We start from the raw sequence: 24578 nt of genomic DNA on the forward strand, positions 1-24578 counted from the left end.
AAGGATGAGACATGATGTTTTAGCCTTCGCCAAAAAGAGAATTTATTTTATTTGATCATGCACATTTATTACAAGGGTCTTTTTCTTCCCATTTTTTCCAGTAGAGATGGAGAATGGAAGGAGAAAAAAAATAGTTGATAATTTAAAAAATAAAAGTTTAAAAAATTAATTTTTTTTAAAGAACACAAATTGAAATGACCTATAAATGTGTTGGTAGAATCGATCAGGGGCCAGGGAAAATCTATTCATTAAAGGCTGACCTAACAATAAGTACAGAGAATATACAAAACATAATTCACAGAAAAAGACAAGGCATGTGTATAGGCAGAATGCGGTTTTTGGTGGGTATTTGGCATCTAATCTTGTGAGAGCTCTCAATTATTCATTATCATCCCTTGCAAAATAATAGAATCATTGGCAATTGAGTTTCTTTTCCTTCCACACTTGATCTTCGGGTAAGACAGTCTTGATTTTTGGTGGCTAAATTTATAAAGCAGAGATATAGGGAAACAAAAAACCAAAAAAAACCCCCAAAACAAACACAAAACAACAAAAATAAATAAATAAAGCAGAGATATACTTTTGATTCCATGTGAAAAAGGAGTTCATGGACAGAACTAAATGTATACCATCAGCCTCTATGACAGAAGGCAATGATCTTGAAATTTCAAAGCAAATCAATAGGAAAAAAATTTTTTAATTTTTTTTCTTTTTGGGACTTAATAGTCTTAATAGAATTCTTTAAGATTCATGGTTACAAACTCTAAGAGGCAGTCTCAGGGTTAGGAAGACAGGGTTCAAGTCTCACATTGTTTGGATAAACCAGGACAACTCTTAGACCAAGCTGCAAACCAGTTGCAGAATCTGTAGTGGTACAGAGAGCATCCTCCAACAAAGAAATCTAGGCCCAGAAAGAAACAAAACAAAATCCTCCAACTCACAGAGTTTTGGGAGAGAAAAGCCCTTTGTAAGTGTCAAAATATTAGAAAAAATATGAGTTGTTAAATGAACCAGTTTGGTCCTGTTTTGGGGGGACTGAGATTGACACCTATGGATTTATCCATGTAGAGAATTCCCAGGAAGGTAAGTCCTTCAGAGATGTCTCTCCAAAACCTGATTTTAATTAATCATCTTAATTGCCTAGAGCACCAAGAAGCTACTTGTTCAGGAGCAGCATTTGAATTCAGGTTTTCCTGCCTTTGAGGTCAGGCCTCCATCTATTCTGCCATGCAACTTTTCTGGTTATAACTAGACTATTACAAAGAGAAAACTAGGAAGAGTAAAAGTCTTCTTGTTTTTGGTTGTGAAAGCCACTTTTGAGGCATGAAGACCAGCTTAGTTCTCCCCTTTAGAGCCCAAATTTGGATGATAGTACCAGACAGCTATTGCTTCTCATTCATCTTTACAGGGTGTTTAACTTCAAAGTCTTCTGTTGGCACTTCAATTTCCACACACGGTTAAGCAAAGTGCTTACAACAAAACATCCAGACAAAGTTAGTGAAACTCAAAGATACTCCCATGACAGGACCCTCATCTATAAAACAACAGAAAGCTTTCTCTAGAGAGCTTTCTGCCAATTCCATTTCACAAAGGACTCACTGACCTGTCTGGTAATTTGGAAAATGGGCACAACCTTATCCTCGATTCTACCCACATTCCTATGTATAAATAATGCCTAGAATTTATCTAACACACTATCTCTTTTTTTAAAAAATCATTTATTTTTAATATCCTTTTTAAAAAATGTTGAGTTTTGAATACTTTCCTCTATCCATTGAGAAGACAAGCAATATAATACCAATAATATAACGCATTTACTTTTCAAGTAAATTATTTAAGGTCATTGATATAGAAAAAATTTTTATATTTCCTTCATTTTATAGAGGTAAAAATTGAAGTTCATGGAGATTAAAGGATTTGCTTAATGTCACAGAAGTATTGAAGCATCAAGGTGAAATTTGAACCCATGACTTCTGATTCCAGAATCAATATTCTTTCCATCATGCTTAGCTTCACAAACAAGCCATTGAGTTAATAAATCAGGCATTATTGTGCTTAAAAATTGATTTATGTTTTTATTTTCTTAAATAAATGAAGACCAAGAATTGGCAATTGATGTTTTTTTTTTTTTTTTCCTTTTCTAGAAAGAGGACAATGGAGACTGAACATGGATCACAACATAGTATTTTCATCATTTTTGTTATTATTTGCTTGCTTGTTTTTTTTTTTTTCTTTCTAATGTTCCCCTCTTTGATCTGATTTTTCTTGTGTAGCATGATAAATGTGGAAATATGTTGAAAAAACTGCACATGTTTAATTTATATTGGATTATTTGCTGTCCAGGAGATGAAGGAGATGGGGAAGGAGGGAGAAACATTTGGAACACAAGGTTTTGCAAAGGTAAATGTTGAAAAATATCTTTGCATATATTTTGAAAAATAAAAAGCTATTTTTATGAAATTAAAAAAAGAATTTAGATGACTTCTTTAAGGCAAAATAATAATAACAATAGGAAGCATTTCTATAATGTTTTAACGATTGTAAAGCACTTTACAGTTATTATTTCATTTAATTCTCACAACAACCCCGTGAGGAAGATTCTATGTTCCCCATTTTTACCAGTGAGGAAACTGAGGCAGAAGCTGAATGTCTTACTCAGCATCACACAAGCTGCTAAGTGTTTAAGCATGGATTTGAACTCGTTTTCTTAATTCCAGGAATAGTCTCGATGTGCTACTAGCAAACAACAAATATATATGGGAGATGGATTTGATTTCTAACCCAGCCATATACACTTTCTAAAGAGATATATCATTATTGTTGTTCAGTCATTTTTCAGTTGTGTTCAACTATTCATGAGCCATTTGGGGTTTTCTTGGCAAAGGTACTGGAGTTATTTGCCATTTCCTTTTCCAGCTCGTTTTATAGATGAGGAACTAAGGCAAACAGGGTAACACAGCTAATAAGGATCTGAACTCACAAAAACAAGCCTTCCTAACTCAAAACCTAGCACCCTACACACTGCACCACTTAGTGACCTAGGTATGAGGATATCACTAACTCTAAAGGCTGGGAGATAAGATCATACAGTCTAAGGGCTACAGACATGAATTAGGCCTGAATTCCTCATTTCATGGAGCTAGCTGTTCCCCACTACAAGGATTGATGGTATAAATCCATTTTATCCTCATCCTTTAGGGATGTACTGATAATATCTGTTAGAAGGTGAAATAAGCTATGTAAGAATATACAGTATGGGACAGAACACTGCACAAATCAAAGGCCATAGGCTGGACTCTAGACTCTGCCACATACTAATTGGGTGATCATGGAAGAACAAGTTACTTAATCTGAGACTCAGTTTTTTTATCTACAAAATGGGGATAAACATACTTGTATTGATTGACAGGATCATGGTGTAAAAGTGCTTTGTGAAACAACATAATTGATACAATAATGGAGTATATCAACTATCTCAGAAATTTTTTTCCCCTGAAGGCAGTTGGGATTAAATGACTTGCCCAGGGTCACACAGCTAGGAAATGTTAAAAGTGTCTGAGACCAGATTTGAACTCAGGTCCTCCTGACTTCAAGACTGGTATTCTATCCACTGCACCAATTAGCTGCCCCTGAATACTTTCTTAAATGCTGATGTAATTCCAACCCACATCCAACCTCTTGGCAGAAGTGTTTTTCAAAGTTTTTCATGTCATTCCTTACAAATTTAAAATCTTAATTGAATTTTGGATTGGGGCTAGTATAGTAGAGAAGTATGGATTAAACCTGCTTATTATTATGCTCATTCCTTCTTTTCAGGAACTTCTAGAAAGACTTAGAATCCTGGGGCTGTATGGACAAAACTTGAAAATGATGCCCTTCAGATGGGGAATGTCTGAACAAATTGTGGTATGGGATTATGATAGAATACTATTGTGCTATAAGAAATGATTAGCAGGATTCTCTCAAAAAAAAACAAAAAAACAAACAAAAAAACAAACAAACAAACCTGGAAAGACTTCCATGAGCTGATGCAAAGTGAAATATACTATGGATAAAGTAACAGCAATACTGTAAGATGATCAGCTATGAAAGACTTAGCTACTCCTAACAATACAATAATTCAAGGCAACTCTCATGATGAAAAATGCTCTCCATATTTAGAGAAAGAACTGATGGTGTCTGAATACTGATGGTATATGAAGTATAAAAAAAAATACTGATGGTGTCTAAAGCTTAAGAAAGAAAATGATGTCTTAGATTTAGCTTCTCAAGTAAACATGCAAATGATTTTGGGCAGGAGGACTAGGGCTGGAAGAAAGTAAACCAATGGAAGAGGAATAATTTATTGATGATCAGAAATATATCTCACTGTTCTGGATTGCCTTTCTTCAAGTAGATTTAATGACGTTCAGTGTGGAAAGGCTGGTAATAGTTTTGGAAGCTGATAAGGGCAGCTAGGTGGTGCAGTGGAGAGAGGACCAGAGAGGACCTGAAGAAGAAGCTTCCTGAGTTCAAATTTGATCTCAATCACTGACTAACTATGTAACCCTGGGCAAGTCACTTAACCCTGTTTGTCTCAGTTTCCTCATTTGAAAAATGAGCTGAAGAAGGAAATGACAAATCACTCTAGTATCTTTGCCAAGCAAACCTCGAATGGAGTCAGGAAAATTGAGATGCAACTGGAAATAACTGCACAAATATTCTGATAAAAGACTTTTACGTGTTGTCTTCCCCCATTAGAAATGTAAACTCCTTGAGAGTAGAAACTTTCTTCTTATATTTGTATCCCTAACACTGAGTAGTAAGTGCTTAATAAACACTTTATTCTTAATAAAGCAACTGCTTCATATAAATTATCTACTTTGAGTTTTGTAAATAATACTGTGAGGGTTATAAGATTATTATCCCTGTTTTACAGAAGAAGAAACCAAGACTTAGAAAGATTAAATGGCTTTTTCTTGTTTATACAGCTAGTTAGTTTTAGAGGCAAGGAGTTGAATCTCTTCCTGACTGTCCAACACTGAACCCACTGCATTTTGCTAAAAAGACAATCAGTGGACAGAGAAAAGAATGAATGACTGGAAGAAGAAATAAAGGCTATATTATTTGGCCTGGACCACTGAAACTCTGTACTACTGGGAAAAGAAAAAGGAATGTTTGACATGGCAAATAAGAATGTTGCTATCTTAAAATATTTGAAGGGCTGTGGTGCAGAAGAGGGAGTTGACTTGTTTTGGTCCAGAGAGCAGGAATAGGAACAATGGGTGGAAATTGCTGAGAGGCAGATTTCTATCTGATATAGGGATATACTTTTAGAGTTGTCAAAAAATTGAATGGGTTACATAGAGAGGGAGCTCTTCCTGTGTCAACAAAGGAGCAGGTACTTGATAACCAATCATCATTCTTCCCCATGTTACAAAAGAGATCCTTGATCACGTTGGGGTTACAACAGATGACCTCTGAGGATTCATACAGCTTAGAAATTCTATGGTTCTATTTGAGGGATCTAAATGAGTTGTCAAAATTGGAAGGCTGTTCTTTGTATCCAAAGCCTATGTTTTTCTCCTTTTAATATTCCAGATGGTGTTAGCACATTTTCATTTTATTGCTACAGGAGAAAAAACCCCCCAACAAAACCCAGAACAAAACAGTTGAACAGACCCAGAAATTATAGCCAATAAATAGATGATGTTTTAGAGGGGAGCAGGGAGATGGAGCAGTGGAGACTCATTACATTCAATTTGACAGTAATGTCTTGCAGACTGCCTATTTAGGTCTTTTGTCATTGATTCATGGAGACCATAATGCCCTTAAACAAGGAAGGAGAGCACAGTTACTGTAGGACTTCCTGTTATAAACTTGAGAAGTCTTCCTCAGTCCTTCTCCCCTTGGTCCACAGTAAGTGCCTAATAAGTGCTTGTTGACTTCACTATAAATGAGAGAACAGAAGTAGCTCATTAATATCTATGATAGTTATTTAGGATGGGAGATTTAGTACAAAAAGGACCCCAGAAGCCCGTTAACCCAACTCTTTCATTATGAGTCTAGAGAGATCATAGAGACATTAAAGTAAGTGAAAAAGCCAGGATTTGAAGCCAGGTGTTCTTATATTTAGGATAGCTAAGTGGTGCAATGGATAGATCACTGGCCCTGGAACTAGAAAGACCTGAGTTCAAATCCATCCTGAGAAACTTATTAGTTGTGTAACCATAACTGTAACCATAGGCAAATCACTTACTCCTATTTTCCTCATGTATAAAATAAGCTGGAGAATGAATCCATTCCAGTGTCTTTCCCAAGAGAAACCCCCCAAAAGATCACAAAGAGATGGATATGATTCAACAATCAAGCTTCTTACTTTAGTGCCTCTGTAATTTCCACTCTACACTTAGTAGGAGGGTGGTAAGGAATACTTATTACCAACATTTAAAAACATTAATACTAGCTAATATTTATGTAGAATTTACTATGTGCCAAGAATTTCTGCTAAATGCTTCACAATTATTAGCTCATTTATCCTCACAACAATCCTGGGAGAAAGATACTATTATTAGCACCATTTTGCATTTGAGGAAACTGAGGCAAATAAGTTAAATAATTTGTCCAGAATCACACAGCAAGAGAGTGTCTGTGACTGCATTTGAACTTGAACTCTGAAAATGCCCCCTTGAGGCAGGGTCCCTTATTGACCCTTATTGAGACAGAGTTAAAGGAGATTTTCTCCTTCAAGGATTTTCAGAGTTCCAGGGTCCTCTCTTCAAACTCAAGTCTTGATTGATTCCAAGCCCAAGTTCTCTATTCACTGTGCAACTTAGCTGTTCATATAAGATTTATGTTGTCAGGTAAGAATCTGTGAAGGTCTTTGGAAGAACTACAGGATATTAGAATAAGACCATTATACAAGCCCTGAATTGACCTGAGTTGGGTCACTTTCCCCAAGTCTAAATTCCCAGATCTCATCTCATCCTCTATCCTCAACTCCGATTTTCCTTTCTGCAGTGAATTTGGAAAATAATTTGAATCAACAAGAAAATCAGGGGGAAATTTCTTTATTTCTATGGACAAAGAACCCCACTTTTTCTTTCTTTTTTTAAAAAAAGCCTAATATTCTTAGGAATGAATGTAGATCTTAGAGGGACAGTTTTGTGAGGTCTGCTACATGGTTTACTTTTGCTTCCCGTTCTATTTTCAAAGGGATTTATTAAACACCCATTTTAGGAATTTGACCTTGAAAAGTGACCTCTCTTAGCCAAACTGTTCTGTGTTTCATGGTCATTAATGGAAAATGACTTTTTTTTTTTTTTCCAAGAGCTGATTTCCTTTGTTAGGTGAGCCAGAGATGTGGCTATCAATTTTGGTGCCTGGAGCAAATAGGGCAGAACATACCCCAAAGCAACTGTTTTCTTTCTTTGTTTTAACACAAATTTTGGGGAGGAAGAGGAGAGACTTTAAGACACACACAAGTGCCAATGGGTGAAAAAAGGAACACATTCAGGGCCAAGCTGGAGCTCACCTGAGGTGCAACTAAGAGACAGTATGAGGATCACAGAGTGGTGTTCAATTTAACTTAAGTCTTACTAAGTAGATGCTAAACACATTTGTTTCCAGATGCTGAAGGGGTGTACATTTTTTTTTTTTTCTTTAGGATTATACATTCTGCAGGCTCCCTCTAATTTTTAGTAATCTGGAGAAAAGTTCCAATTGCCCTATCCTGGTTAGAGCTCTGAGGTAAATGTTTTTGTCCCTCTGTGTATATTCCTTCCCCATACTTACCTTCTCTAGAGTATCATTCAATATAATCATATTTTGCATTTTAGCAACATTGGCAAGAGTACTGAAAGACAAAAAAAAGAAATGTCATGTGAGATTTTTGTCTTCTTCCTTTCCTCTCTAAAATGTTCACACATGATAGTGGACTTCATTTTCTACTTTGTCTATGCCTGATACAACATTCTGCTTTGCATGACTAAGTGATATGGAAGAGAACACTGGAATCAGGAGGAATCGAGTTCAAATTCTGACTCAGACATTCATTAGCTATTTGATTCTAGGAAAGTCACTTCATATCTGCCTCAGTTTCCTCAACTGTAAAGTGGGGATAATAATATTACCTACTTTGTTGTGAAGATAAAATGAGATATTTGTAAAGCTCTTAGCATAGTACCTGACACATAGTAGGTGATATATAAATACTCATTTCCTTTCTTTTTTGTTTCATGCCTACAAGGGTAAGAATCCTGTCATTTGGTGGCCAGGTAGCCAGCCAGGCTTTGTAAGCAGAATTTTGGGTTGTAGGGCAGTTTGTCATATCACATCCGAGTATAACCTGACAGTACAATTTCCTGAGGGAGACCATGCATTTGGCATCTGGAGGGCTCATATTTGTTAGCTTAGTCACAGGATTAAAGACAACGATTTATTACATTTAGTTATTTATTTACTCTGAAGCACTCTCCATTTTTTTTAAAAGGCAATTTTCCTAGAAAATGTAATGAGAGTTGTTCACCCACGAAAATGCTGCATTGGAGTGATTAAATACATTCATTCCAGAAGTGAAGGTAGGTCTGTAAGTGCTGAGCTACTGACATGCCACTCTCTCAGATTTCCAAACCAATTCCTGTTTCTTAATAATCATTATTCCTGTAGTTTAGCTGGTAAAGTTATTTCAGTTACCATTTTCTCCCTCATTTCAATATTCCTGTAGCACAAATCAGTATTAATATTGTGCCTCTATTTTTCTGAGGTCTAGAGAAAGAAATATTTTGTAAACTGAGAACAGGGGAGGATTCAGACTGCATGGAGTTCCCTAGGCACTGAGAGAGATTTCTGGGCCTATGCAGGAGTCTATGGGAGTCAGCTGCAACTGAATTGAATGTTGAATTTCCACTATGAGCGTTTACATTTTGTAAAGTAACAAACACTACAAATCAGAGCTTGATTTATCGTTTTATTGATTGTCTAGACTTAAGAAAGTGATGGAGAAAACGTTAATAAGGCATATTAGATTTAAGAGGGTGTCATGTCTACATTTCATTTATTTATTTATTTGTTTGTTTTTGCAGAGACATTTGCCAGAACACTTCCAGGGTTTATCTTATAAAAGACAATAATAATAGTTAGAATTTTTAGTGCTTTAAAATTTGCAAAGTACTTTACATGCGATTATCTCATTTAATCCTCATAACAGTCCTGGAATGTGGGTATTACCATTTTACAGGTAAGGAAATTGAGAGACAGAAGGATTAAGCAACTTACCCAGAGTCACACATTTAATAATTTTCTGAGGCTAAATTAAATCTCAGGCCTTCCTGACTCCAATTCTAGCACTTTATGTACTGTGCAACCTAGCTACCTAGATTCAACCTGGTATCCCAAAGAAAAAAATCATAAATAAATAAATATATATATATATATATATACACACACACACACACACACATATACATCTTACAAAATTTAGAAAAAGGAAAACATACTTTAAAAAATATATATTAAATATTTAAAATGTATATCTTAAGATTTAAAAATATAAAAAGTAAACTAATACAATAATACATTTTTATTTGGGGGCCATAATAAGGTCTTAACAAAATTATAAAAGAAAATCTGGATTCAGAAAATGAAACTGACTATAAACCAAATAAAGCAAATATATATATATATAAAACCAAAGAAAAAATTGAGGAAAGATAAACATTACATTTTTTAAATCTTGGTGAAATAACGTATTTTTCCAAGTAATATGGGAATAGTATATTCATATATTAACTATAACCAGACAACAAAAGAAAGACAAAGTGTATAATTGTGAGTTTATAAAGGGCAATTCTGGTCATCATGTTGTTTTTCAATGGTGTCTGACTCTTTGAGTGAGACCAGGTGAAGTTTTCTTAAAAAGTCTATGAGATGAAGATCTAAGTCACATGATCCCTATTTCCAGAGGTCTGCAGAGTTGGAAGACCAGGCCTTGGGCTCCTGGTTACAGGAAATCACATGATCTCTAGGCCTAGAGGTCCCAGCCGCAGGGGTCCTCAAACTTTTTAAATAGGGACCAGTTCACTGTCCCTCAGACTGTTGGAGGGCCGGACTATAGTAAAAACAAAAACTTTGTTTTGTGGGCCTTTAAATAAAGAAACTTCATAGCCCTGGGTGAGGGGAATAATCGTCCTCAGCTGCTGTATCTGGCCCAGGGCAGTAGTTTGAGGACCCCTGCGAGTACTAGGGTCAGCTTTAGGAAGTGACATTACCCACAGGAAGCAGACAACATTGGTGAGCATTGGTCAATAATAATTGCTTCCTTTTTAGGCCATCCAATGGAAAGACTTGGGTCTTTGCTGTTTAATTAGCTTTACTACTTCCTGCTTGGCAGGACATGTTGGGAGCTGTCATGCTTCCCAGGTGTGTCTGGGCCTCTCCCTGCAGGGATTAAATAAATGCTTTCTCTTTGTACCTGAAAACGTCTCTGATTAGTTAGTTTGGGAAAGGGGGTCTAGCACCCGCCCCACACACCTTCATGATCCCATTTGTAGTTTTCTTGGCAAAGATACTGGAATGGACGTTTCCTTCCCTAACTCATTTTACAGATGAAAAAACTAAGGCACATAAGATTAAGTCACTTGCCTAAAATCACACAGCTACTAAGTATCTGAGGTGGATTTTGGACTCATGAAGATGAGTCTTTCTAATTCTAGACATTCCATCCCCTGCACCATTTGGCTGCCCTAATAGAGAGTACTATAGTAGAAAGAATATTAGCTCAGAGGGAGAGAATCTAATTCGGTTCAGATCTTACTTTTGAAGTTTACTGCATGTGTGATCTTGGGCAAGTCATTTAAACTCTCTAGGTGTAAAAATGAGGGTGGGATAGACTAAGTTAACTCTACAATTTTTTCCAAATCTAAAGTGTGTGATTCAATTTTATAATTAGCCAATTGGAGGGGGAGGCTCCCCAAGAACCATTCCATATGACATGGGTGGGGAGGGTAAACATATAAAATGATTATTTAGGTACATGTAAGTACTGTTTATATTTTCTACATAGATTTCAAAGAGAGAAACATTTCCTTCTTTTGGATTAGTTAAAATCTCTTCAATTATCAGAGCAGCCTCAGCTCTTGGGAAAGAAACAACATCCACTGGAATCAAAGCTTCTAGTGATTCTGAAAGAGGTGCCAGCAAGATAAGCTTGAGGACAAATAAGGGAGGTGCCAGAAACAAAGCCAGTGTCAACAGGAGAGCCAATGAAGAAAAATAAGGAAGTGTTTATGTTGCATTTGGGTCACTAGAATGGAAGGATACCCAAGCAATTTTCCAGCGGGACTAGACAAGAACAATGAGTTTGCACTGCAGGGTGTCAAAAGGACTTCAGAGTTTATCCAAACCATATCTGGTTAGGCTGAAAAGGGTTTTGATTTCTCTTTCTGATTCAGTTGCCTGGGATTTATTATTTTGTTTTTAAAAATTAATGTATGCTTTCTGTGTCTCATGTTCCTGTATTATCCCAGGTATCCCTTTGTGCTTCCCTCCCTAAGAGCCATTCCATATTACAAATGGGAGGTTGGTTTTCTTGTGGTCATTTTTTTGGGGGGAAGGGGGGTATGTGTGTGTGTTTTTTTTAGAGAGTCAAAAAAAAAAAAAAGTCAACACAATTGATTGACACATTGAGAAAAGTCTAAAAACTTGTGCTTATGTAACACCTGTGGATCTTTCACCTATACAAAGGAGTAGGTTAGGAGTGTCTTCTTGATGAGGTTTAGGTTTTGGAGCTTTAGAAGGGAACCAAATGATAAGTCTAGATTTAGGGAACCAAAATGAGATTAGGGTTGCAGGTGATCAGGGAGTTAAATGATAGTGGCAGGTTCGGGGCTCAGGTAACCAAATGGAGAGGTTTGGCTCCTCTGCATCCCCTTGGGATTCAGCACAAGGGTAGGGAGTTTTGGGGACTCCCTTCTGGCGGCACAGAAGTTCTCTGTAAAGGAATTTACCTGAAAACCTAGATTGATAAAAGAGGTTTATTATAGGGATTGGGAAGTAAGGTTAGCAATCCCGAGAGAGAGGCATTAAATCAGGTTAGGGGGATAGCTGAGGATAAAGAAAGGATAACACTGGAAAAGAATATTATTCCAGAGGGCAGAGGTTTCCATGGCATAGCCTAGCATGGCATGTTTGGAACCTCTGCAAAGAAAGGATTTTAGTTTGGCTCTTTTATAATAGGAGCTTTGGCTACAAGTTGAAGGGAACTCATGGGTGGAGTCCCAAATTGGCTCATCTACTCGCCGGATTTCAGCTTGAACTGGAATTCAATGAGTTTCTTCAGTTCAATAGGATTGGAATTCCTTTTGCTAGATAACAGAATGAAACTGTCTTGTTTACTTTCCTGCGAGCTGGGTCCCTCACTGAGGCAGAGTTGAAGGAGATTTTCTCCTTCAAGGATTTTTAGAGTTTCAGGGTCCCTTCTTCATTATCATATTTCTGCATTTGTGTCTCATTTGTTCTTTTTAAAAATTTCTTTAATTCCCCTCAATTGCATATAAAAATAATTTTTGACATTTATCTAAAAATTTTTTTGTTTCAAATTTTCTTTCCCTTTTCCCCTCCAGATAAGTAATTTGATATAGATTATACATATGCAATTATGTAAAGTATATTTCCATATTAATAATGTTGTAAACATACACACACACCAAAAAAAAAAAAATGAAGTGAAAAATAGTATGCTTCAATCTGCATTTAAATTCTATAAATTCTTTCTCTGGAAGTAAATAGTATTATTTCATCCTGAGTCCTTTGGAAAAGTTTTAGAATGTGGTATTGCTAAGAATAGCTAAGTCATGATTATCATGCAGTATTACTGTGTACAATGTTCTCCTGGTTCTACTCACTTTAGTTTGCGTTAGTTCAAATAAGTCTTTTCATCTTTTTCTGAAAGAATCCTCTTTGTCATTTCGTATAACACAACAATATTCCATCACAATCACATATCATAATTTATTCAGCCATTTGGACATCCTCTCAATTTCCAATTCTTTGTCACCACAAAAAGAGCTTCTATAAATATCTTTGTTTATATGGGATCTTTCTTGCCCCTCCTCTTCTGTCTAAAAACATCTCTTTGGAATACACTTACTAGTGGCATTGCTGGATCAAAGGTATGCATTTATTTTTGATTTTGTTTATTGTGAGGCAATTGAGACTGAGTGACTTGCCCAGGATCACACAGCTAGGTGCCGGGAGATTGGATTTGAACTCAGATCCTTCTGACTTCAGGGCCTGTGCTCTATCTACTGCTCCATCTAGCTGCCCCTAGTATGCATTGGTTTTATAGCCTTTAGGGCATAGTTCCAAATTGCTCTCCAGAATGGTTGGAACAATTCACAAATTCCCCAACAGTGTCCCAATTTTCCCATATCCTTTCCAATATTTATCATTTTCCTTTTCTGTCATATTGGTCACTCTGATAGGTGTGAGGTTGTACCTCAGATTATGTTTTAATATTTAATCAATAGTGATTTATAGCATTTTTTTATATGATTAGAAATAGTCATATTTCTTCATCTAAAAAGCGCCTGTTCATATCCTTTGACCATATGTCAATTGGGAAATGACTTGTAATCTTATAAATTTAACTTGCTTCTCTATATATTTGAGAAACAAGGCTTTTATTTACATTTGTTCTTCATAATTTTGTTATATATACTTTTAAAAAAACTTTGGTGTGATGTTGTTTCCATTTAAATCATTGTAGTCACTGTACATAATATTTTCTTGGTTTTGCTTCCTTCATTCTACATTTGCTTTCTTCATGTAGATCTTTCCATGCTTCTTTGTATTTATCACGTGCATTATTTCTCAAAACACAGTATTACTCCACTGTATTTATGCACCACAATTTGTTTAGTCATTTCCACTCAATATTTACTTTATTTCCAACTCCTAGTTATAAAAAGTAGTTAGAAATATTTTGGAATAAAAGGAAACTTTTCTTATCAATAACTTCCTTAGGGTATAAACCAGTAAGGGAGTCTCTGGTTCAAAAGGTATAGATGTTTTAATCAATTTATTTGCTTAATTCCAAATTGCTTTCCAAAATGGTTGCACCATTTCATAACAATGTATTAGTGTTCCATCTTCTCCAAACCCTTTCTACATTGACTGTTACCATTTTGGGGTTATTTTTACTCATTTTCATCAGGTAAAACCTCAGAGTGGTTTTAATTTGCATTTCTCTTAATCATTGGTAATTTGCAGCATTTTTTTTTTTTTATGTGGTTGTGGATACTTTGCAGTTTTTTTTAATTGCCTGGGATTTAGGAAGATGAGAAAAGTGGGCTGGAGAGTCCTAGAGCAGTGGCCCATATGAGGGATCAGTAGCTTTGGCTAGTCTCTAGGGGGTTTTAGTTCACTGAATGTAGCAGATAGAGGCAAGTTTTTTTCCCAGCTCATATTTCTTTACCAGGCCTGTTACTAGTTTTGTGGATTTTTACTGTGACAGTGAATTGTTGATTTTGTTAATCCCCTAGATTCTCAGTATTGTAAGAGATGTCTAGACATGGAGAACCTCTAGCAACATATCATTTCCCCAAGCAAACAGACAATGTTTTGACTGCCTTTAATCTCCATCATTCATAATCAATATCTTCTGACTTCCATCACTCCCTGTCCTATCATCCCTAGTCCTTCCAGAGAACCCTCCCTCTGCCCGCCCATTTTATTGCGACCTTCAAAAATCCACATCCATTTTTAAGAGCCTTCCCTTTGTCCTATATCTTTTCACTTTATACTCTTTCTATATTACTGGGCTAATTACTGGCTACCCTCTTCAAAACTGGTGCTCTTTCTCTCATTTCTTCTGGGTCAAGAAGAGGAGCAGACTCCTTCCTTCTCATCCCCATTTATCGATCTCATTTTTATGGAACTTTCACCCAGTCCAACTCCGTGTATCACAGTTATCTACTGACTTCTAAATCTCTTTCTTATCTCAAAGAACTCTAACCCTGGGTGCCAGTTTTCCTTCCCACTCCAACTCTTGCTTTCATAAATGGGAATCTTAATATGTACAATGATTTCCTTTCAAACATTTTGGCCAACCTCCTCAACTTTTTTGAGTCCATCTTAATTCCAATTCATCTACACACAGAGATGATTATATGCTTGATTTGATAATTATCTATAACTGCTCTGCCTCCATGACTGAGAACTCTTCAATTCTTCTCTGACCACCATCTGTTATCTCTTATTCTCTCCATTCTTCTCACATGCCTTAAAATTATTCTCTATTTTCATCTTGACTAGAAATCCCTCCAGCCTTCAAATTCTCCTACTCCATTACCCCTATTCTGGCCTTATTTCCCTCCTTTCCAAGTCTTGATCTATGTTTGACCAACTCAGTCACATATTATCAGTCATCCTTGAAATTCCTGCTTACATGTTATTGTTGACATGTTTCCAAACCCCAATCTTACTTCATCCTCACAATCTACTGTTTGTGCTCCTATGTATGTACTAATGAATGCTGTTAAACCATAAGACCATGTTGAATCCACTACAAATTTATCTAATCTACTCTTTTTAAAATTTTTATTAATTTCGTTTTTATTTTTAATGAATTTTTTATTCATTTTAAACAAATACAAAGTGAAAAAAAAGAAAAAAGTTCTATGTATACACAGCAGAACATGAGAGGATTCAACATGAAACAAGAAATTTCCATTTCACAAAAACTTATGTTATAAATTTTACAAAGCAACCCAGTTTTTCTGTGTTTTCTTATAGATTTTCTTTTGTTCTCTGCTGTATAATTTTTGTTTTATTCCTCTCCCCTCAGAGAAGGCTACAATTAAGCACAAATGTATATATATACACATTTATATGTTACACACACATATTCCTCATATGTAAATATACACATACATATATTACACATACACACATACGTATATATGTAAGATCATATTATGCATATTTCTATTGGCCAGTTCTTTCTCTGAAAGTGAATAGCATCTTCCTTCATAGATTCTTTGTAGTTGATTTGAATATAACCCTCAAAATTACTTAATCATTTATAGTTATTCTTTGAACTATATTGCTGTCACAGTATACAACACTCTCTTGGTTCTGCTCATTTCGCTTTTTATTACTTCATGCAAGTCTTTGTTTTTCTAAATTAAAGCTCATTGTTTTATTGTATCCACTCTCAATTGGATTTTGTGGTTGACTTTACCTGTTCCAAACCTTCTCTTGTCTTTAGACTTCTTATATCAACGTTCCTTTTCCCTTCTGCTGATCTCCTAGTTTATACTTACTCTACATCTCACGGCCCTTGTTTATTCATCATTCTCCCCTTCTTTGCTCTAGTCTCTGATAAAGAAGTGGTCTTCCTAACACTGATCCTTCCTCGGTTTCCATTGAGAGAAACTTCTAATATGTCCCACTCATCCTCAGTCTGTGGCAAGGTTTTGAAGAACAGTATGTACATCACTCTAGCTAGGATGATAGACTAGTTTCAGCTTGTAAACCACAGTTTGAAACCTGTGCTTGCGTGCCTTTTTGGGAGTCCATCACTGACTGACAATGATGACTCAGAAGTAGTTTCTAGCATGTAGCCTGGTATTATCATGGAGATACCACCTAGGATCCATCAGTCAATCCATGTTAGAATGGATTCCCTTAGCCATCTTACATTAGTTAAATACACTAGATGAGGTACTCTAAGTATCTTACATAAGTTTAAATATCATGGAAAGAACAGTGGCTCTGAAACCAGATGGTCTGCATTCAAATCCTAGTTCTTCTAATTACCATTTGGGTAAGCCATTTGAACTCTGTATTTTAGCTTTCTTAATTCCCAAATGAGGTTGTTAAACTTAGTTGATCTCAAAGAGTCTTTTTTTTTTTTTTTTTTTTTTTAATGTTTAGATGCTCTAAGACATGGACTTTTAATTTTCAGACTCCAGGCCTGGTCAAATAAATAGCTTATCATAATTAACTTGTCCTATATTTGCACCAGTGATTTCAGCTGAAACAGGTTTTAATTTAATTACTTGTTTTCCCTATATCATTGTTATTTTTCTTTTATTATCTCTTATTAAATAGCTATTGCTAATGAGGCAAACAGGTACTTTATTTTAAGAATGTGGAAAACAATCTTTAGCATATTTCCTCCTCTTCAAGATAAAATAGAACAGAGGTTGGGAGGTAAACAATAATTTTAGAAGGAGTAGGTTTAAATAATCTTCTTTTTCCAAACAAAACAAGAAAAGCCATGCTCAATGTTCCATTCTATCCTATATTTTGTCTCTGACGGTGGTAAACTTCCATGAAGCTGACCTAAAAAGATTTAAGGATGCACCCTAAATACCCTTGACTTTCTTTTAATGCTCCATTACAAACCTATCATCCATAAATTTAATAAAACCTTTCTTGAATAGTTTCTATAATGATGTCTTCTTAGAGTAACAAGGTCTATGTATCATTATCTGCTGAATACACTATTCCTTCCCTAACCCCTTTTCCTCAAATGGTGTTTAGAATTATTCTGGATGTTTGTGTACAGAATTAACAATTTCCCTTTGCTTAGCTCTCAGCATAGTGTAGTATATCAAGGATGTGACAGAATCAGCAAGGGGAAAACAAATTCAGAGCCTTCCGGGTATGCCAAATATAGTGACCATTAGTTTCTAAATAATTGAGTGGTGAATTTAAAACCAAAAAAGTCTTCATTTTAAATTTGGGAGTCTTGTTCCCAAAAGCATTTTTCAAAAACAGGTCAAGCTTAGGACAATATTTTAAGAGGTGATCTGAAAATAGTATGGAAGGAACTGCATTAGCTTTGGATCCAGGCAATGGAGAAGAGGTGGATTGGGAGTTGGGGTTTTAATTCCAGTTCTTATTCCCTTAGACATTTGAGCAAGTGATTCAGTCTTTCTGGGGCTTTGCAAAATGAATGAAACTTGGATTACCTAGGTCAAAGAGTTGTAGAGAGCACCATAAGTAACTGCAAATACTGAAGCATTGTGTCAATGTCAGCCTTTAAAGTGCCTGATAGCAAAGTTTTGGAAGGGAGACACTACTTGAAGGTGACCTCATCTTTAAATCTCATTTTCACTTTCTAGCTCCTAGACAGTCCTACTTACCTTTGGGCCTGGAGTCTCAAAGACTCGAATTCAAATCCAGTCTTAGAAATTTACTCTTTCTTAGTTTTATCAACTGTAAAATAGCCACAAATAATAGTACCCATCTCATAGGGTTATTGGGAGAATCAAATATTTACAAAGCAATTAGCACAGTGCACGGAACATAGTAGGTGCTTATTCCCTTTTCCTTCTCCTTCCAGTCCTGCTGTCATCACATATCAAAGGTTTCCTAAATTCCGTACCAGTTGTATCTCTGGCTCCTTATTAGCCAACTCTCTTCTCTTTGTTCTGAGGAGGCTATTTCCCTCCCTGATCCAGTACAAAAGGAGAGGCCTGATGTCCCTCTGTACAATCTAGAATTGCTGCTGGTGGTGGGCATGTTAGCATCCTGACAAACAAACCTTACCTGGTCTTCTCTGGTCCTCCTTTTTTGGCATTTCTCTCCACAACTGCATTTTCTTGTTTTTTGGAAACTCGCCTTCCTCCAGCTTTGACTATAAAGAAAAGAAACAGAGATGTGAGAGCTTCCCAGAAGAGCTGCAGGGGGATTGGCTTTCTTACTGACAGGCTTGTGTGTTAGTGATTGCAATTTTAGAATGATATATGCTTAAGAATTACATAAATTATATAATAAATGATATAAAATTAAATCAGGATGCTTAAAAATTATAGATTATTTTTAAAGATTATTTAATTATATCTATACTTAAAGTAGTAAAGTAAAAGTTGCAGCACAAAAAAACCCTTTCATTAAAAAAAAGTCTCTATATCCTACTTGTTCTGAAATGTGGTCAGAAGAAGAAAAAAAAAAGAGAAACGTCAGGTTTTGCTGCAAGGCATCCCAGTAAAATGGAAAGACTCCTTACTAAGAAATCAGGATTCAAATCCTTTGCGATTTTAGGTAAGTCCAAGGATTGGAGAAACTGGCATCTGAGGTCTTTTCTAACTTTTAAATTTATGGTCCTATGTTTGGGGAGTAGAATCCTAATTAAGCATAAGATAACTTGGTGGCTCAGTAGATAGAATATTGAACCTGGAGTCAGGATAATAGAATTCACAATAGAGTCTCTTACTAGCTATATGGGTAAGGCCTTTCACCCTCATGCACTTATGTTTTCTCAACTATAAAATGGGGAGAACAATAGCATCTTACTCTTAAGGTTGTTGTAAGGATCAAATGATATAATATTTATAAAGTACTTAGCACAGGACCTGGCACACAGGAGGCTCATGTAATAGCTTGTTTACTTCCTTTCTTTAGAAGACCATAGATATTTCTTCCCTCCATGATGATTGCTAAGGTAAGACTGGAAGAAAGGAGTCTAGCTAGGTCAGTGGTATCAAACTTAAATAGAAATGGTTTTTTTGGAGGGTCACATATTGACTTAGCTTCAAATTTGCATTAGCTATATTTTGTTGTATTTTTATTTATTGTGTTGAAACATTTCTCAATTACATTTTAATCTGGTTCAGCTTTCATTGAGTGTTGTTGCTATTGTATGCAGCAATTAGACTAAATTTCACCTATGATCCAGACTAAGGCTTTTTAAACTTTTCACATTCATGACCCCTTTCTGCCCAAAAAAGTTTTACACAACTCCAGGTATACAGTTATATAAAATAGGTTTATAAATAAAACATTTACTGATAATAAATCATAACTTCTTGACCCCCTCATTCAGTTACACGACCCTGTATATCAGGAGTGGGGAATGTCTGTGGGCCATCAGCCCTGCAAAATCATTTGCTAAGCAATTACAGGTGATGATGAGCTGAAAGCCAGGTACAGCAACTCCTACTGCTTGAGTTCCATAAGTTGATAATTTTGTATGACTTGTGCATGATGTTATAAATATACAAATGGCTCTTGGCAGAAAAAGGTTTCCCACCCCTGCCATAAGGGGTTGTGACCCATAGTTGAAAAAGCTTTGATCTAGACCAATTCCATTTTACAGATAAACAACAGTTGAAGGAATGAAGCCTAGAGAGATTAAGTTTGACTTTAGCAAGCTTACACAGATAATAAGCAAAAGAGACAAGCTTCATTCACTCAGAGTTTCTATTTAAAAATAAATGTTTCTTAACCATGTTTTTGCATGGTAGCATTTGAGAATTATGTTGTGATATCATCATTTTTTAGTTGGCAACTTTTTAGCCAAGATTTCTGAAGGCCAACTAAAGTGGGATGTACCCAAAGCCTCATGGTAACATGGGTTTCCTTCAGCATAGGTGCCTATAAACATAAGCAGCATTTCTCATTTTGATACAGACCTATCAAACCTCAAATATAAATGTTCTAAGTGAATCACATTGCATTAATAATCTTGACATTCGCAAAACCAATTAGCACTAATTGGGCTACAGATGACCTAACAACAACAATTCAAGTGTTGAACAGTGTCAGATGAAATCAACTTTTGAGAAAGAATAACCTATTTCAATGAACATGTCAAATCAAATTCTTTTTTTCCTCTTTTATGCTCAGGAAAACTATGAATCCAAAAGTGGTCAGTTGAAAAAAAAACAAAACCCTGGATGTATGTAAATTTGTTTGAACTCATTAATTCTTCTTGTGTAATATCTGTAGTTTCCTACAAGTATTTAAAAGAGAATTTAAAAAATGAAGAAAACCTATTCTACAGTTGAAAGCACTTCTGAAAAAACCAAGGAATTTTTGACCTATATGCCTATATGTTTATGTTGTAATTCTCCTAGGTTCACTCAGACAAGAAAAAAAAGGGAGCTTTTTCTACATTAGATTCCGATTAGATGTTCATTTTTTTAAGACATTTAGATTAAAGAAAAACTCAAAGGACAACAATAAAAGTCAAGTATGAGTAAAATTATATCTTCTGATGCAGTTTTAAAATCTAGAATGAAATTTTTTTCTTAAAAGAATTTAGAAATAGGGCAGCCAAGTCTAACTAAAGTAGCAAGGCACTTTGAGGGAGAGACAAAAAGTGGCATTAACCAGGTGAGTCAAGCCATCACTACAACCTTGACCCCAATCTTGCATCCTTGTGGAAACGTCCCAAGGACTTGGGCCCAATACTTATAGGAATGGCCCTCAGACAAGCTAACTGGCTTCCAAACTCACCTCTGGAGACATCATGGAGGGGAGAACCACTTGTGGAAAATGAAGCTGTGATTCTCCAAGAGCTGGGAAGTGGGAAGGGAGGCTGATTCTTGATCTTTTTCAATAACAAAAACTTTGATAATTCCAGTTCCTAGCTCTTCCTTGACTCTCAAGTGCTTCACTAAACTCCAAAAGGAGCCTATACCCTAACTGTTCTTTTAATGGATATCAGGATTTATTTCTTCAGTTTAGTGGTGTGACCTGTAAACATTTATGCAATTAGATTCTTGACTCAGCCACCACTAATTAAGAAAACTTTTCCTTTTCTCCTTTCTGCTTCAATGTTTCAGTGGAATTAATTATAAGCATGGCATAAAAGTTGACTACACAAGTGAGAGAAATGATTATTTCTTTCTTGTATTAATAACTAATTATTGAATTAGCATTAAAATTTCCCTCTTTTTCTACTTCCTGATCCAGAAATCAACCAGTGTAGAAAATTTTGGGCAAAGAGTTACGCAGCTAGGAAGGCAAAGATTCTAATCAAATACAGTTAAGAAATTACAAATTTAGGTGAAGGTGTTTTCTTGGTCATTGTATTTTACTCAGACAAATTTGGAAAACTGTGGATTCTCCTTTTTTGTCAAATGGGTGATATGAATATTGATGTTTCTAACCAAAACTGGGTATTAATCTCTTTAATTAAGACTGGGTACTCAGTGTGATGTATCTCTAAACCCTTACTGGAATAAGTCTAGAATATTCATTCTCTCATTACTTGTTAACCAATCAGTTAATTTCCACCATCAGGTGGACTTCCTTTTCAAAAGACTATCAATGTTGAAGGTTTGACAAGCTTGTGCTCTTTGTTCGCTGCAGGAAACAATGAGCCAATTTTGTCTACTGCTTTCTAGATATAGTTAATACAATTGGTTATAATTCACCCAGAAACTCTGAGTCTCAGAAATTTTCAATCATCACACAACTATAGTTTAGCTGTTGACAATTCTTTATTCATAAGCATAAAAAGAAAAAGAATAAAATCTAATATATTAAAACAACACATGACATGACAATTCTAAACCACTCTATATTGAGAGGGCTAGAGGAGGCAATCTGTAAAAGGAGAATCATGGAATGGGATTCTAATTAACCATATTTTATGTTTCAGAAAATGGATTTTTACATAATCATGTAATTACTATGAGATTCCAGCGCAATGACTCAAAATCTACCATTTATTTCCATGATTCCATGATAACTTTCCAGAAGAGTCCCTAGATATTCTCTATAATTTTAGAAGTCAGAACTAGCACCAATGGATAGAAGTATTAAGGCTATAACATGATTCAAAATTTAGAAGAATTTTCTAAGAATCAAAAATTTTTTTTCATGATGTAAGGCTCAAATGAGATAAAGGATGTAAAGCATTTTGTAAATCTTAAAGTACAATATAAATATTAGCTATTATTATAATTAATTTCTAGTTACTAGGCCTTCAGTCTGGTGACAATTTCATTTTCTGAGCTTTCTATTACAATTCTGCTGACCTTAGGCAATATTTATAGAGCAATGCAGGGTTGTGTGTTGATAAATATTTAACAAGGGAAGGCGGCAGGTGAATTCATACTTTTAAATTTAATCTGCACTGTGACACTTTCTTAAATCCAGACAATCAACAAAACACCAAATTAAGCCTTGATTTGAAGCAGATTTACTGATTTCTGAGATGTTGTTGCTGAGTATTTTTAGTTATATCCAACTCTTCATGACTCCATTTGAGGTTTTTTTGGTTTGGTTTTTGGTTTCTGGAGATCTTTTCCAAATGAGGAAACTGAGGCAAATAGGGTTAAGTGACTTGTCCATGGTCACATAGTTGTTGAGGCCAAATTTGAATTCCAAGCTTAGTGCTTTATCCTCTGTACCAACTAGTTGCCCAAAGTGTAAACACATCAAAATTTTAATAATGGTTTCTTGTAAGCTTAGTAAAGCCAGCTCCAGCACATCTCTGGTTCTCTGCTAATTTAAATAGTTCTCTATCAGAAAGCTTGTAGACAATGGAAAGTTGAACTAAAATTCATCTAATGTATCTTCTTGTGTTAATACTGTATTGTCCTAGTAAAGAATTTCCCTTGTTTTCTTATTTCTCATTCTCTCACATCTTCTTCTGTCTCTTAACAAAGTGGGGCAAAGGATGAACAATATTGTTCCCCAAATAGTAAAAAGCAATCGAAGGAAAGTCATTTCTATGAAAGTCTCATGAGAATGCTCTATGTATCCATAGACAATCTTTGAAGATAACATAAGAATGGACTAGGCAAGTAGTTACAGGCAATTTTCTATAATAAGCCACCAAGTTTTAAAAGTTAACAAACTAACTGAAGAATTGAGAACACAAGATTCTGTTGTGTTTATCGTTTATTGACTTGAAGAAAACATTTGCTTCAATACAATTAATGGCAACATTGAAAACTATTTTCAGATAAGATAAAATCAAGCAAGGTTCCAGGATTTAATAAATACTTGTTGAATTTAATGGCATTGATAGATATCATTTCAGAGAAACCTTTAATAATCTGTAAACATATTAAGTGAAGTATCATGTGGTAAAGATGTTTTCTTCAATGTTGTAGGAGATAGGTAAACAAAAAAAGTTTCCCTATTTATTTCCTAAGATTCTTTAAATGTTCTTGTTTGAAGGTAAAACCACAATAATTGGACAAGCCATGGAATACTGTAGACTCTTATGTGAAATTTTTAGTATTTCACATGCATTTCATTTAACTATCTACATTGAAAAAACAGAATGGATGAAGAATATATATTACTTATATAATATGCAGTTTGAAGGAAAGTTTGCCATATTAATTCATCTATATATGTATCTTGGACGTGCTGCATATAGATAATGAGCTGTGATTATTAGAAAGCAGAAAAACCATGAAAAACTTCCTTGCTTTGACTGATGCTAAAATCTTTCTGTCATAGGATAGAACACTGGGTCTGGAGTTAAAAAGCCTGAGTTCAAATCCAACATTAAGTATTTACTGTGTGACCCTAGACAAGTCAATTAATCTCTGCCTAAATTTTCTAATCTGTAAATGAGGGTAACAATAACACTTACTTCCTTGATTGTTTCAAAGATCAAATGAGCTAATATTTATAAAGTGCTTAGCACAGAGCCTGGCACATAGCAATTGCTTTAATAAATTCATGTTTCCTGTCTTCCCTTTCTTCACAGAGATTCATAATTAATAGCAGGGAAGTCTTAGACACAATAATAATTTTGTTTTTATAATATCATTTATCTTCCAAAATTTTCAAAAATGCATATTTGTCCTAAAAATATCTCTTTAAAGCAGACAGATGTT

At 35.2% G+C, this 24578-nt stretch overlaps 1 protein-coding gene across 1 annotated transcript in view; it reads right to left on the reverse strand.

Annotated features, from left to right (window-relative positions):
• Positions 1-24578, reverse strand: part of DAPL1 (death associated protein like 1) — a 32986-nt gene that overhangs the window by 3787 nt on the left and 4621 nt on the right. Inside the window, exons 2-3 of the mRNA XM_051986333.1 lie at positions 18538-18625; positions 7774-7834 (exon numbers count right to left, since the gene is read on the reverse strand). Of these exons, the coding sequence (XP_051842293.1) occupies positions 7774-7834; positions 18538-18625 (149 nt within the window). The remainder of the gene's footprint in view (positions 1-7773; positions 7835-18537; positions 18626-24578) is intronic.

This window comes from Antechinus flavipes, chromosome 3 (assembly GCF_016432865.1).
Source record: "Antechinus flavipes isolate AdamAnt ecotype Samford, QLD, Australia chromosome 3, AdamAnt_v2, whole genome shotgun sequence".
Lineage (NCBI taxonomy): Eukaryota > Metazoa > Chordata > Mammalia > Dasyuromorphia > Dasyuridae > Antechinus > Antechinus flavipes.